Here is a 16,571-nt window from a genome sequence, read left to right as displayed (position 1 = left end):
CATGCATGAGAATTTTCACTCACCTCAGAGACACTTCTAATTTGATTATTATTGTGTCAAGATTATTTTTGGCTCGATTTGGTTGTTTAGGAGAGTCATTGCCCTCCGTAGAAATGCTAATTATTTTGAAACAAAATTGCAGTGTAGGATTCTGTGTAGTTTATTAACATTCTGCCTCAGGGTTGGATGTTACATAGAGATTCTGTACTTTAAAATGTGATCTTTAGGACATTAAGAATGCAGTACTTCATTAATTGTTATTGTATAAAGTTAAAGAATAAGGGAAGACCTTAGATTGAGTAATCTTTCTTGGATGACAAGAAACGTTTCAGATGAGGAAACTGAATTTTCATACTGTCTCTCAGAAGATCTAGTTTAAGTCACAGAACTCATTGAGGGGGAAAAAAGAAAGAAAGGCAAAACAAAACAGTGGAATAACCATCTTTTTAATGGGACTCATGAAGAAAGCTAATTCCATGACTGCTCTCTGTGATTTGGCACATACACTGTGCAAGTACAAGACTGATTGAACAGCTTAAGATTTTTGTGACAGGGAGAGACATAAAAAATGGTAGGAAGGTTTCAGGTTTTAAAGGGCTTTTAAGGTTTTAGGTTGGTTTACAGTGGTGGTATTTGAGAGAAAAATAAACTTTTTTTTTTTTTAGCAATGCTGCCTGGGAAAATATGAGTGGGAAGAGCCCTTCACTTTATTGGCGAGTTCAGATGGAAGCATCAGTTCTAGCTGGACATATAAGTAACCTTGTAAGAATCATATTAAATAGCATAACAGCAATGAGATTTTTTTAATGATGGTATTAAAAGTGGCTTTAAGTGTCGAGTGGCAATCACATTAAATACCTGTTACAGTTGTCACAACCGGTTTCAGGTACCTTCTGAGCCAAAGGTGAAGAGCCAGCTGAAACTGTGGTGACATATGCACCACATTGCTCTTGTGAAACTGTTCAGTGTGCCAAAGAGCTGAGACGGATGGTAATAGTGGTGGTAATAGTATCAATAAACACATAACTGCTCCAGGCCATTGGGCAAAGATAGGTATGTAAAAATGTGCCTGTTGGGAAATCCCTTTGGAGAACTTCCTTGCCATGCTGCTGCACATGCACAGTTGTTCTCAGTGTACTGCTGTCAACCAGATGACATTTTACTATGAAAAGATACACTGAAGAGCTGGCATGAAACGGTCGGGATTTTATTAGATTTTCAGTTCGTTGCCAGCACAGCGAGCTCTATGGAGTTGCAGTGGTGCTCAAAAAGCAGTGTGAGAACATGACTGAATATGGTAAGGAGGGGGTGAGAGGCAGCATCCCCAGGTAGAAGAGAAGGGAGCTCGGGGGTTGAGCCTCTCCCAAAGCAGTGTCCCACCACAGGAAATTGAGTCAGTGAAACAGTGTGTCCTTGATTCCTGTAGCTTTTTAGCACCACGCTTTGGTGACCTTCTGGCTGTTCATGTGCTGGGAACAGACTCTTACCCAATTTCAAGTAATCTTTCTGGGAGAGAGTTCATGGGGCCTTCCGACTTTTTAATACAGCTATTTATAAACATGCACAAAAATAGAAGGTGCATAGTGAGAGTCATATGAGTCATTCCCATTTTGATACCGAGTCACACCAGGCTAAATCGCCCTTCTTGGCATTCTGGTCCAAATTGACTCTGTCATGGCATACAGGGCAATTTTCCTTTTTTCCCTATAAACCCAGTTCATGCATGCTCTGCTTCCTGGGCAGATTACAGCAGTCCTCTTCTACCTATCACACACTCCATTTGGGCTAAGAATTGTATCTCCACAGTGTTCAGATATCACGTCTGATGGGGACAGTTGTGCAAGCAGTTGCTGTTAGAGCTGCTGTATAAACCCACCTTGTCAGGAAGGTAGGCAGAGGTCGCCAGGAGCAGAGCTTCGATGGGATTACAAGCCATTTGACTTGGCCTACTTTTCAGTAGTTCTGTGTTTTCTGTCACACAGCATGGGATAAATTGTATTTGTCCAGTACACGTTGCACTGAGTATTAAGAGCTTAGTTTGGTCTTACACAAATAAATAAAAATATGGAGGTGTCACTGCACTTCTAAGAATGCTATTCAGCATTTCAGGGATTCCTTGTGGGTTTGAAAACCAGTGACCAAACACTGTGGTCACCAAGAAATTCAGACCATAAACACCTTATTAACACAAAAGGAACTTTATAAAAACAAAATCAAATCGTTTCAACCTAAAAAAACAGACAAACAAGCAAAAAGGAAACCCTTTTTCACTATCGCTAGATGTTTTTCACTCACACGCCTTTCTGTCATTCGGATCAAATGAAGTTAAAGATTTTTTTTTTTGCAGGCTTATGCTATATTTTTCTCACTGTATTCAACCACTTTATTATTCTTCTGGCCATATTTTAGACCATTATTAATCTTGGATCTCTTCCTCAGTTTTTGTTCTCTGTAAAATGGGATAGGGAGATTTATTCTGATCTCAACATGCATTCAACTGTGCAAATGTTATGTAGTTGTGTTGTTATTAGCATCACTACTCGTGAATTACGTGTGCCTCTTATGTTGCTCTTCCCATGTTTGATGTGGTGTGGCATTCCTGTGTTTTGTTGGGCTTTAAATGACTAGCAAGTAGGTAGCCCATTGGACAGATGTTTTCACTGGAAAAAGGGTTAATGTGATGACAATAGTTTGTAAACAAACAATAAGTTTTTGTGACTGCTTTTCTTAGCGGTTCAGCATTGAATCAGTGTGGTAGAAACAACTAATTTTTAAGTTTCTCCTTCCTCGGTTGTTTATTAGCAAAGTCTAAGTAATGGTAATGATGCTAAAGGCATAAGTATTTGTGTAATCAGAGGAAAAATAATATATGTAGAAAGGCTATTTCTATTATTCTTTCAAAAAGTGTCTTGCACAATAATCTTTAGATCAGCCAGACGAAGAAAACAGGCAGTGTACTCAAACTGCAGTGGATTACAAGGCGTTTTGCACTATCACATAATTATGATGCTAGAAAATTATTCCCATTTTAGCATTGTCAATTAGATTTGGTTGTTGAGAAGAACAGTTTTGCATTGGTTCTGTGTGCCTGATGTCAGCAGACACACATACACACACACACCTCAGAACAAATCTGGATGCTTTTTCATTTATGTTTCCCAGGGCTTTGTCAGTGTCAGTGGATTTCAGAGCTTTGGCTTCCCCTTTTCATGCACATACACATGCACAACTGTAAAATTTTCTTTTTCCTTTTACCCCGAAATCCAGAAAAAATCTTGTAGCAGACCTAACACCTTTCAGGTCACCAGCTTTTATGGTTGCTTTTCTAAAATTTTATTTTGATTGGCAAGCTTCCCCACTGAACAGAGGAGAGAACATGTAAGTCCAGGCTAGTACACTGATAGTAACAGCTAACTAGAAGAGGATACTTCACTTTCACATGTAGTGATCCTAAATTTGTTTGGTTTATTCACATGGGAACTGCCTTCAATGCCATTTTATAGCTGCTGAAGCCAATATTCAAGTTTTGTGTATCTTGGCCTTTGCTAACAGAGCTGATGCGCCAGTGAATTTCCAGCAAAGTAAGCAATGTTGCGGTTTATTTTCCCTTGCTCTATTCTTCCTCCTTCAGTTCTCCCATATCCCCTGATGACAGAAATGGTTTCATTTCTCCAAGGGAGCCCATAATGTAGCAAGAAGGAAAATCCATAACAAAAGAGCATATGTATCTGCCTGCACATGTTTATGTGTAAATTCTCCAGGGAGAAAGCATTCACAGGTCTCACTTCTGAATTACTCTCATTATAATAACCCATTTGGTGTCAAAGTGTGACAGATTATAAGCGCTTAAGGCTAGTCCCAGCTCAAGATAGATTTAAATAAAGTACTTCTGGTTATTGTGCAGGTCAGTGTGTTTAAATAACAACCACCCAAATCATACTTTGACATTTAAAAGAGAGAGGAAATATTGTCATGCTGCAGACCTGGCACAGATAAGCACAGGGCAATTTGGTCAGTACACTGTGATTTGTGAGTGCAGCCTAACTCAGTCATTTTCACAGTTTGTAATCAAGTAGCCACCTTAGCAGTGTGTCAGCATTAAAAGAAAAAATGTTCCTTTTAAAATGTTTACACAAATTACTCCCCTGAGGTGCTGCAGTGCATTTGCTGCAAAACTGATGTAGGTTAAAGATCTGGAGCAGAAATGGCAAACTTGTGGGCCATTTTTTTTCACCAACCAATTGCTCAGGTGGCCAGGTCACAGTAACAGGATAATTTTTCAGATCCAGTGCCTAGGGCAGGATAACTGGGAGGAATCCCTACATTACGTGAGTACTGTGGCAAGTGTTGAGAAGCACAGTGCTGAAGTGCCTAACTAACAACTGATGCAAGTTTGTGACCACTAGGATATGCACAGTGTAACTCAATGCCACCTCTTACCTGCCTGGGCTGTGTGCCCCATCCCAGCTCTCATCCTTGTAGCTCCTTCAGCATTGCCCCACTGTGCCACGCTGTTGGACTGGGACTCGCCCAGCTTTTGGCCAGAGTGGCCGCCTCAGAGCCTGGCCCTACCTCATGGCAGGGTGCACGAGCTGAGGAGCTGTGGGAAGGCACATCTCTTGTAGCACCCTGCTTTGAAGCTTCCCTGTGTATCCCTTCCTTCCTTCAGGCATATCTGGCTGAAAGGTTCCACTTGTGCTAGAGGGACCAAAACCTGTGTTTACCCTGGGAGTAGCAGTATTCTGTATGTTCCTCCCTCTTCCTCCCCCATCTCTGTTTCATCTCCCTTCTCCTGAGCACCCATCATCCTGTGTGTAAAAACCTTTGGCACCTAATGAGGATGCTCCCAACCATTTTTAATTCTTAATTTCCGTCTACTGTCTCCTTCATTTCCATCTTTTCTGCCCCAAACTCTCCTCACCTCCATCCCTTCTAGACTCTCTACCTCTGAACCCTTCTGTTTCCTACGTATTTCCATGCTGGACTTGCTTGCTGTGCTCAGGCTGCCACAGGGCTCATTATAGAAGCTGGATCATTTTTTCTGGTAGCAGGAAGGGCTTTGCTCCAGTGTTGCAGATTGAGAGGAAAGCACAAAATGTCAGATGCCTCTTAGGAAATCCACAGAAAGTTCTAGAACTTGATCCCTCTGCACACAGCAAAAACCTAAGCTTTGACATATTTCCGTATGAGAAGTTGTGTCTTAATTTCTTGTCCTGCTGAGAAACATAATCCACTTCTGTTGCTGTCCACAGCTAAACCACACCTACCTCTAAACTCAGTCTTGTAGTTAATTCATATCTGTTCAATAAGGAGAGAGGAAGATGACTAAAACTCTTGCATCAGGTGACAACACTGAGAAGGTACTAAGTCATATATCAGCAACTATGAAGTGCAAGAGCTTGTAGAGTGACTGCTGTGTAGCAGTTGGAGACAACACGTGAACGTACTGTGGATTTCGGGTCCAATGAAAGAAAGACATCTCCGTATAAGAGACACTGCTCGGCAACTGTGATCACTCATGTGCTCCTTTGTATTGTCACTGCTGTTCTTCCTTACAATTTCTTTGTTTGGCTTTTTAACGATGACCAGATCTTGCATGACATCTCTTTTTAAAAACACAGACTTCTGCGTTAGCTCAGAAGACACAATTAGATCTGATGCTACTTGTTTGCAGAGAAAAGAGATTAAGTACAGATTAAGCTTTGGGTAGATTGCAAATGAAGGAAAACAAAAGAGCAGAACAGGACCTTCTTAAAAGGAAATGTTTTGAATTTGATCAGTTGTATTTTGGACCCAGTAGTATACTAGACTATCAGCAGCACAATGAAGCTGACAGGCTAGGATCACAGGATCATTCAAGCTGGAAGGAACCTCAAGAGGTCTGTAGTCCAACCTTTTTCTCATCAGGCTCAGCTTAGAGCTCATGGATTTATCCTGTTGGGTCTTCAAAACTTCCAAGGACAGAGATTTCCCAATCCCTCTGGGCCACCAGATCTAATTTCTGACTGTTTTCATGGGGAAAATGTTTTCCTTGCATCCAGTCTGAACTTGAAGTGTTTTAACTCTTACCCAGTGTGCCTAGTCCTCCCACTGTGCCACACTGTGAAAAGCCCAGCTTCATCGTCTTGCTAACTACATTTTAGATGCTAGGGGACTGCTGTAGACTCCTGTCGACAGCTCTTTCTGCCCCAAGCTGAACATTCCTGCTTCAGCCCCTCCAGGATGAGTGCTCAAGCCCTGACCATCTAAGGGGTCCTCTGCTAAACTTACTCCGGTTTATCATCATCTTTTCTTTACTGGAGGATCTAAAACTGGACAGGATACTCTAGATAGAGGCTAATGAGTGCTGAGGAAGGAAGGGTTGACCAGTTTCTTAGATCTCCCAGCTCTGCACCTCTGCCAGGGCAGTCTGCTGGCTCACGCTCAGCTCTGTCTGCAAAGATGCCCAGGGACTTTTCCGCAAAGCTTCTTCCCTGTGGTCAAGTCCCAGCTGGCACCACTGCAAAGGGCTCATCCTTCCCAGGTGCAGGACCTTGCACTTGTCCCTGTTGAATTTCATAAGGTTCCTGTCAGCACATTCCTCCAGCCTGCCTAGATCCCCTGAGGTGGCAGCCCTTTCCTCAAGCATAACATCTGGCTCTGGTATTATGCAAGTGCTGTGCCTTGCTAAATTGTCAACAGAGTAAATAAACCACAGAAAGCAAGTAGATTCCCCCGTTCCCACTTTTAATCTCTTCCATTTGCTGAATTCTTGAAAATCTACTTGTAGCAGTAGAGCAGAAAAAAGAAATGTGTAGGCTTAGATATTGTGTTTAAATTGATAGCATAATCCTAACTTTGTATTGACTTGGCTGCTTTTTCCTCTAAATGGGGAAAAATACATAATCTGAGATCACAATATTGTCTTCTAGTTGTCTAGTTCATATGCAATGCAGGATTTCTCTAACCAGTACATTTCGTAATGTGTTGCCTGTGTGTAGAAGTGTCGAGTACTGGAGTTTCCTTCATTCCCTTGGTGGGTAACTGCATCACACTGTGAAGGCATCTTTTCATTATATTCAACATAAGTGCTTCTTTTCTTAATTTCTTCCTATTATTCCTAATTACATCATCCCTAAGCAACCCAACCCTTTGTGTTTGTGTGGCAAATATTGTAAAATTGTATACTTAACTGCATTTGTTCTGCTGTAGAATTCATAGCCGGTCAGTTGAATTTTTGCCATTAGATGTCACTACGTGTACACCAGACTGTTTTTAAAATACTTGATTTTTATTTAGTGATACAGAAGAATGGAGGAGAGAATTGGGAGATGTAGGAGAGAGTCTAGTACTATGCTTTGAGATATCTACTTCTTAAACAGTATGTTGGATATGCCTTTACTAAAAGCAGCACAGAAGGAAACATAAGATTTTTGACTTAAGTCCAACAACCAACAGATGATGCTGTGACCTTAAGCATATATAAATATGTTTAGCAGCTGCTGTGTAACATATTTATAAGTGTTTAGTGACCTGGAGGTTAATCAAAATGAGTTTGGTGATCTCAGCTCAGTTCTTAATGGACTCCACTTCATATTATAGCACTGATGCAGCACAATTTGTCACAGTCGGCAGTCTTTACTCAAAGGACGCCCACTGTGGAGTGAGAATTAAAGGCCGAAGTAATACCTGATTATTTCTCCCTAAAGAAACTTTCCATTCCAAGCCATCATAGAGCAAAATAATATGTGGAGGAGCTCTGTACTGCTCACTGCACCCAGTCTCAGGATAAAATAACGTTTACTCTTACAGGATGTCCTTTCAGCGTTACTGAATTTGCTCATGCGTACTGAGGGCAGTGCTTTGATAGGGGGCTGGGGAAGGACAAAGTCCTGCCAGGGATGGTGCTGAGTCTTTTCACTTGCTGGCCTCTTTCCAGAGATGGAGAGCTGTGTCCGTTCCAAGTGTGGCATTACATGGGAGGATGAAAGGAATAGTTATTGCCTTGCCAGATGAAATTTCAGAATTAGGTTCTGCCATTCAGGTCCTTCTGGGTACAGAAGCAATTTTTTTAGACTTCAGTTGTTTTCTTGCTGTCCTGGCTGAAGCTAGTGTATTCTTTTTATTTAATTTCTGCTTTCTGTCTAAACTGGAAACAGCTTCCTACTTTTTGATTTAAAGCTGTTGTACAGCAGTATGCTTTTGTGAGCTACAGTTGAGATTGATGTCCATACTAGGTAACATGAAATAGATTGTACCTCAATTTAAGACAACGAACAACCCCACAGCTTAGAAGATATGCATGCTATAGAAAGTAATAGTATTGAAATATTAGTAGGTAAGGACCAATTTCTGCTTACCTGCAAGGTGTGTATCTCCTGTGTATTTTTAAAGCAAAAGAAGGATATCGAAGAGATAGATACCTGTAGAGACTCACCTTTTCTAGAATCCTAGCCTTACTCCATAAAAGAACATCTCAAAATCTATTACTTCTATTTTAAAGTGTAAAAATAAACTTGCACATTTTTTCATCTTTGCTAGTAACTTTATCCAGTAACAGAAAGGATCTTGCTTATCCAGCATAGAAAGAATTTTTCAGTTAACTGCATTTGTTGAAATACAGCAATTTTCAGCTAAAAAAGGGGGGTGGGGATGTTTGAGATACAGTATTTACATAAGAAAAGCTTGATTGTATGACTGAAATCTTTTAAAGTTGTTGCCAAATGGTTCTGCTCTTCTCCTTTCCCTTTGTAATTTTCCCTTGGAGCATTGCACCACCGTGCATTTTAAATCTTTTCCCTCCACTTCTCCTTGCAAGCTTCATCAGGGAAATGACATTGTATGGCAGTTGTCTCCTTCATATCAAAAGAAAGCCTTTGCCTCTTTGCAAGAGTGAGAAAAGTTTGTCTTCAGAGAGCAAAGGACAAAACTGACTTGGAAAAAGATGCTTTATTTAGATAACACGTTCTCTTTTCCTCTGAAGAAATTCACAATGTGTCAAGAAAAATTAGGCCAAATAGTGCTTTAATGGTCTTTCTCCTGTACCTCCTAAAAAAGAAATCTATTCCTACCGATTGCATTAAGAATCTGCTGTGAGTTTCAAGAAGACAAAAAGCCACTGAAGTTACTGAGGGTTCTTGGTTTAGGTGTTGTCTTTTTTGTTTGAATACTGAATAGTAATTAAAAGTAGAATTTATACCAAAACTTCTATCTTGCTATCAGGACATGCAGCTTTCCCTGCCCATAGAATAGCATTAAATGCTTCGTTTTTTGTAAGGAAATAAAAGCTGACAGGTACTAAAGCTATGTAAAGGGGTGGTTGCTTTCTTGTTTCTTTTATTTAGAAAAACAACATAAATTTACAGGGGGTACACAGAAGAAACAGGTCTGAGTTTTGGATTTCCTATGTAGTCTATGAATATACAAGTAAGTATATTTTTGCATGGGGTTTTATTTATATATATGATTTTATATGTATGAGCCTTACCCCTATAAATATTGTAATATGTGCTGCCTTCAGCTATACTAAGAAAAGGTAGATAATTGTTTGATGGATTAAAAGAATAAAAGGTTATTTTTTAAGCTGAATCCTGCATTACACTGGGCTATTCGGCTTACTTGGATTGGACTATTTTCTTCCTTGTGCCTCAATTAATCTATAGAATTTGATAAATCAAGTGCCAAGCATACTTAGATACTTTTAAGAACTTAAAAGGATATAATTTTTAGTCCTTAAAAATATTTAGTCTGGAGATCTGAACATGTGGAGAATTATGTAAGGGCTTAATTTACACCAGTTTTTCAGATAAATGTCTCAGTTATAAAAGCATTATACAAATATGTGGTTAATATTCAAAAGCAAAATAGTTCTGCTGAGGTTTATTGTTTCAACAAAGTGTATTATGAAAGATTGGACATAGATGGCATGTACAAATGAACACTGTGTTCAGTGCAATAACAACAGATATAGAAATCAGAAACTGAGTCTGTGGTACCCATTTTTCTTCTGGTCATTTCACTGTTTGTTAAGCTATGGCAGGTAAAGATTGCTATTACATGGTCAAATGGCAATTCGCTGGATTTTTTTTTCATGCCAATGCTAGGTTCTAATTTTGACTCCTAATCACATTGCTGTCTACTATAGGTGAATAATCTGAGTTGTATTTTTCTGCTGATTGGTAGTGGCATATAAAGACACTGTATACCTCTCTTGAATAGTCTTCACTCCAGTTCTATCTCAGATATATATAACTCGTTCAAGACTAATTCAAAGCTCCCTATATTGGTAAAGTGAACTAATTGCGTGCTTTCTCCTTAGCTATTTGCAAACAATAGGAGCTGTACTCTGTGACAAACCACAGCATCTTCAGCAATGAGGTACGTAATGAGACATTGTATGTGTGCTTTCTTCTCCTAGGCAAGGCAATTTTCCTGCCATGAATCAGAGTGGTATTATGGGATCCAGCTCCCCCTACACTCAGCCGATGAACAACAGCTCTGGCTTGATGAACCCGCAGGCTCCTCCTTACAGCATGGCACCTAACATGGTGAACAGTTCAGCAGGTAATGGTGAGTAACTTTCAGCAGTGACCTTCCTCCATAAATCGTCTTAGCAGCATCAGCCCTGGACTGGTGGCAGAGGAACAACCTTCTTCATTTAATTCACCCCTCTTGGGTGGTTTGGAGTGATTCAAAACTAAGCTAAGGTGCTCACTTTTTTTTTTTTTTTGTAAAAATGTAACTCATACATTTTTCATTAAGTCCTTTTGCACAGCACATAGATGAGTAGAGTGTTTTGAACAGTTCCAGCAACACTCGGACTCAGTTTGATGTAGGTGTTGACCAGCAAGTATATGTATATTTCTGTGTATGTGACTGCAAGAGAGGGAAGGAGAATAACCTCATCTAAGAGGCTGCTATTGCTTTTCAGTGTCTTACTTCCTAAGGCTGCAATTTCAGATATTTAATGTGGTAATAATTTAAAAAAAAGAGATGTGCACCTGCTCTGACTTGAAGATGCTGAAAGTTGAGCACTTAACATAATTACTCTGTTCGGAAAACATAGGCCATATTCACTGTTTACAAAATTCATATAGGGTTTTCCTCATTTACGTCTTTAAATATCATATAAAATTTAATTATAACTTCCTTTTGCAAAAAAAAAGCATATTCAATGTAGCGATTGGATTTATCTTTCATATCATGACTTATGAGTTTAGAATTGCTTGCAGCTTTGTGTATGACTTTGAAGGCAAGTGAATGTAGTTCTGCACAAATGTGCTTTATGGTCCGTATTCATCTTTAACTCCTAACTATTATCCTCCATCAAGATAATACTTCAGTAAAGATCAGTTCTTTGATTGGGGTGTGTTTGGATGAAGTTTCAATGACCTTGAAGTGGATCCTCCCAAATACTTACTCCAATCATGGAGTTTCTGTGCCTGCTTTACTGATTACATTATCCTTTTTTGAAATGTTGGTGTTTTTAAAGTTTTTGTGAAAGCTGAATAGGTTGTGCTAAGGTAATATGATGTTGTTTCTTGGTTGTTTTTATTTTTACTTTTGTCTATTTGTTTAGAAATGCCTTACTACCTGAATTGTGTCTTACCAAGAGCCTGTTTGTTGGTATCTTTTTCTCTACTCTTCTTAGCCTGTTTAATTTCTTCATCCTTTGCCTCTTCCCCTATGTTTCCTTCGTGTCAATTTTATGTGTTTCTGCTTCTTGAGAAGAAAATGGCCACTGTGAGATGCTAGCGTCCAGTATGTCCAGAGAGTTTCTTTCCTCTGCATAGGAACTCCTGAGATACTTAGCAGTGTCTTGTATTTCAAAAATATTATCTTACTGTTTTAGTGAGCAGAAGAAACAGAAAGGAAGCTTCTAATCAGTAAGAGTTAAAAAAAAAAAAAAAAAAAAGGCTTTTTTGGAAGCCGTTGGTTAGTCCAGGCAGCACACTGCACCATCTGATGAAGAGGGACAAGCTGTTGAAAAGACCATTAGATAATAGCTTGCTTTTCCCCCACCAGAGCTGTCCCAGGTAATATTATGTTCTGTTTGTGTAGTTATGTGTTTTGTCTGGCTTGCTGAAATAAAATTACTTCTGAGCATTGAAACTGTGCTATAAATTTTGTTTTGCTATTAGCAGAAGTAATTTTTTCCCCTTTTCCGTTGGCCCCCAGAGCTGCAAAAATAACCAACAGCAAACAGATGGCAGAGTGCCCTGCCTAAGAAGATTTATATATTCCTAAGGAATAACCAGTTTAAAGGAAGATTCACAGAGGGTTTTTTTGTTCAGATAATTCAGCCATTTGTTATTTCATACAGTGGAAATCTGTTCAATGCAAGACCATTTATCCTAGCAGTCTTTTGTATGGGGTAGTCATACTCTTTTTATTGTGTTATGCATTCTGAAATATTGGATTTTGAATAATTTAAACATTTATCAAGGTTTTTTCTGCCAGTGCATTTGTGAGGTTTTCTTTTGTTCTGGTTTTATTAATTCAGAGATTACCCAATGGAAAGTAAGAATGAGCTGAAGTAAAGGAGTTCAGTGCACCTCTTTTAGTCTGGGAGCAGACACGCATCTAGAATGCTTTATGGAGCCAGCCTCCAGGAGAGATGGTGTTGGGGAGGAGACGGACACACACAACACCAAAAAGAGAAAATTAGGTGTGAATACACTGCAGAGGACAAATGCAGTGTGAATACTTAATTTCCCCTTATCCCCATCCTTCCGCTTGGGTCAAAAAAATGAAAGTCTGAGCTTAAGGCAAGTGTAAATACAGTTCTTAAAATGATAATGCCTTGAGCTGAGAGAGCACTTCAGGGTCAGCTCTGGTGCTGCATTTGATGAGGTGGAAAACTTATAGGTGATACCTACTTATGGGCTTGAAAACAGTATTTTCTGTGACGTGAAGATCACTTCAGCTATCTGACTCTACAGCTTCCCCTTCCTCCCCACCACACTTTGTAAAGTCACACATCTGTCGGATAAACCAGTGTTCAGTCAATGGGTAGGGCCTAAACCAAATACAACTGAGTGGCTGCTGATGGAGTTAAATGTGGGCATTAGTTAACTTGCTCATATACACTGAGCATGAACAATTGTGCTTTCAGTTAGAGGCCAATGAAAACCTAAGGTAAGCAGTAGGGAGAAGTTAGTTTCTTGGTTGACTGGGTTTCAGAGAGTGAAGTTGTGTTGCCTCCTGAGGGGCGAAGGTGGGTTCTGTATACATTTGTTTAAATCAAATGCACTTACTCTAAAACAGAGGAAGATTGCTGATACTGATGGAATTGTTTTCATATGGTGTTGGAGCTTTGGTACAACTATGTCTAACACTGGTCTTGCCACCCATTTTTAGTAGGATTTATAACTCCTTATTACCAGTTGATTCTTTTTTTCCCCCTTTATTTATTAACTAATATCACAGTCGAAAGGAAAATCATGCTGCAGTTACACATACTGGTACTTTAACAGTGACTGTGGATCAAACAGCAGATCACCAGCTTCTGCTGATGTAGAGCAGTTTAGGAACACAGAAATTATGAGATGAAAGACAGATTCTTCTGATAGAGTATCCCATCCGTAGCAATAAAAAAACTTCAGGAAAATGGTGCCAGAATCCCTTCACAATTATGGAACAAGCTGCCCGTTCAGAAAAATTGTACAACCTCCACTGTCCTTTTATTATGTGAGTTCACATTTCCCATATATATTTTAGATTTTCCCCCCTATTTTTCAAATTCCAGATTTAAAAATGCATCTAGTAAACAGGAAACTTACAAATTCCAAAAGAAATAAAATAATTTCATGCTGTGAGCCTTGTTAATTCTAGTGAAAATTATTTTTAAAACAAAGCAATATGGAGTTTAGATCTCACAGATTTTGGTATTGTTCTTGCACAGAAACTGGCATTCACAGTCTCTGCTACCTCTGGAGGTGAACAAACCAATAAAAAGGCATTAATCTCCTTACTGCCACAAGGATCCTTTCGTAATTTCACTACCTCTGTCCTACTGAAACCTTCCCTTTTTTGGATATTATTATTACCAATGAATTTTAACATTGTAATATTTTATATAAAACGTGAAGTTCTAGGAAAAATTATTTGCATGAAAGGAATTAAAAGGATGTTCTTTGAAATAACATTAAAAATACTTAGCTTATTATATATATTTGACTTCATATCTATTTGGATGAACCTCTGATAGGAAAAGCAGTCGTATTTATGCATGTGAAGTATTTTTTAGAAACTTTCTCCATTTTGCAGCTTTTTTCTGAAGAATGGAATTTTTCTGAAGAAAAATTTTTCTGAAGAATGGAAACCTCCATTTATTGCACTATTTGTTTTACTCTAATTCATATCTTCATAGGAGCTATTAATGCACATTTAGATAAACTTTCTGGAGGTTGTCAGTAGTTGGTAACAGCTGTGGTGTCCCACCACCTATATGCCAAACAAGTGATGACCTTGATCCCATGGTCACTGTTTGACTGTAAGTCAAGTCAGTTCCTGGCATAGAGATGCCTGTGTCCCAAACTGCTTGTACTTGTCATCTCTGGGACAAGACTTGGTCAGCAGAAAGGAGGTGTATAACTGAGATGCCTGGTGGCCATCTCATCCCTTTCAGATAAGGTCCCTAAGCACCTGGTACTGTGCTTTTCCCCAGAGGCAAACAGTTATTCCTGGCAGGACATCAGGCAATGCTCTTATCCCTCTTCCACTTTCTCTGTGGGCATAAAAGAAATGGGGATCCTTTTGCAACTCCACAGTCACAAATTCGCTGCTTTTGCTTTTGCTTTTTCTTCTCTTTCTTTTCTGCAGAGGGATAGTGCTAGGGGTAGAAGGGAGAAAGGAATGTCTTACAAAGGAAAGAATATTCTGTTTTGTAGAGCATGATTTGTTATTGCACTAGCAATAAAGAGAAAAACAATGTTTGTATATTGCTGCTCCTACAGTATTTCATCATCTTCTGGGACTAGAAGAGCAGCCTTTAGCAAAAAAATAATACTTTGCTGCAGTTTTACTCACGTCAATATCCGCCTTTGAGTACATGAAATTCAGCGTGGAATAGTTAATTCAGGACCTTGACCCATACTTGCTTTTTGAAATCATTCTAGCTCTTAAATTCTTATAATAAGCCAGAGGCTAGTACTTGAAACCTGTTCACAGTATGCCGTAACACTATTTGAGTCAAGTTTTCCCTGTTACCCTCCTCTCTACAATGTTTTATCCTTAGGTTTGCACTTCACATGAAGAATTATTAGTACCCGTGTAGAAAGAGACTGGGTCTTATTTTAGCAGTTTCGTGACAATAACAGTATTTCACTGCTCAGAAAGGGTCAAAACAATGTTCTTGCTGTACCTCTTAGCTAAAAAAAGTGAAAGAACGTCTGCTCACAAATCACTGGAGAGTATGTTTGCAAGAAGTTACGAAACAGCATTTCAACAGCAGATAGAAAAGTAGCTGTGGAAACATCTTAGGTAAAAAGCTATAGGGAAACTAGACAGCCTTGCAGTTTGCTAGTAAAATGCTTGCAGTTCTCCTCTTTGAGGTAGAAAGAAAGAATGTAGATGAAGTAAATAATTTAGAACAAAAAATTAAACAGAATTTGGGAAACTTTCCTTTTTTTAATAATTGTCTCTAATTCCTGATAGTTGTCTTTGCATATACCAGCAAGCAATATTCAAAAGCCAAAGTGAGCCTATATTTTTACATTTCTAAACATGATTAATACAGTCAGAATATATGTGGTAATCTCCAGACTGGAGATTACCACAGCCCTTTTACGTGAAGTGTTAACTTAAACCCCTCTGGAAAAGAGATTCATAAGGGAGTTCTGATGGAAAGAAAACTAACCAGGAGTGGACACAAGTTTTAAATTCTTAGCAATAGAAATACAGTGTGCCAACCTAGATAACAGTGAGATATCAGCAGAGGATTTAGACGTGCAGAATTCTGGTGAAGAAGCGTGATTGTTAACGTCACTTTTTTTGACCTCTCTAAAATGGCTTTAGAGGGGAAGGGCCATCTTTGGTTGCTTTGAAACCAAAACTAAGACTTCTTTTATAGCACTTTCACGCTTGAAATATGCTAACTGATAAAATGGATTTTGTTTAACAGTTCTGCATCCCAGTTTGAAACGAGACCATGGCATATATTTGACCATTTTATACATATTTTTTTAAAAATCTCTAAAAGAAAAATAACTTTTTTAATTGTGGAATTGAAAACTAAAATGTGCTAGGCTGCCATTCTTCACTTGAGAATGGTCACAAGCTGCCCCAACTCTGCAAACAGAGTATAAGGGCAAAATGCATACAAATCAAATGCTTAGTGGATGCTGACTTCCCAGTAGCATATTGACTGGATGTTTTGTTGAGATTTCACACACATACATAAAAATAACAGCATTTTTAGCTGATCCCAATAGATTTTTCTCTGCAGCTGCATCACTTGTAAAAGGCTTTTTGTTCCAATTCTTGAAGTCTGAAGTATTGCAAGTAATTTTTTTTTTAAATCTCAATTATGATTTGTGTGTTGTGATGACTTTAAGGGCTTGATTGGGCTACAAATGTGCTTTGAAAAAACA

The 16,571-nt window shown here is 38.9% G+C and overlaps 1 protein-coding gene across 1 annotated transcript in view; it reads left to right on the top strand.

The window, feature by feature from the left end:
* Positions 1-16,571, top strand: part of ARID1B (AT-rich interaction domain 1B) — a 323,933-nt gene that overhangs the window by 271,679 nt on the left and 35,683 nt on the right. Inside the window, 1 exon segment of the mRNA XM_039387426.1 lies at positions 10,397-10,542. Within this exon segment, the coding sequence (XP_039243360.1) occupies positions 10,397-10,542 (146 nt within the window).

The sequence above is a fragment of the Pipra filicauda genome, unplaced genomic scaffold (genome assembly GCF_003945595.2).
Source record: "Pipra filicauda isolate LSUMZ 115617 unplaced genomic scaffold, ASM394559v2 scaffold55_size4083901_pilon, whole genome shotgun sequence".
Taxonomy (NCBI): domain Eukaryota; kingdom Metazoa; phylum Chordata; class Aves; order Passeriformes; family Pipridae; genus Pipra; species Pipra filicauda.
The sequence above is the reverse complement of the archived record's forward strand: the minus strand, read 5'-3'. Positions and strand labels throughout refer to the sequence as shown.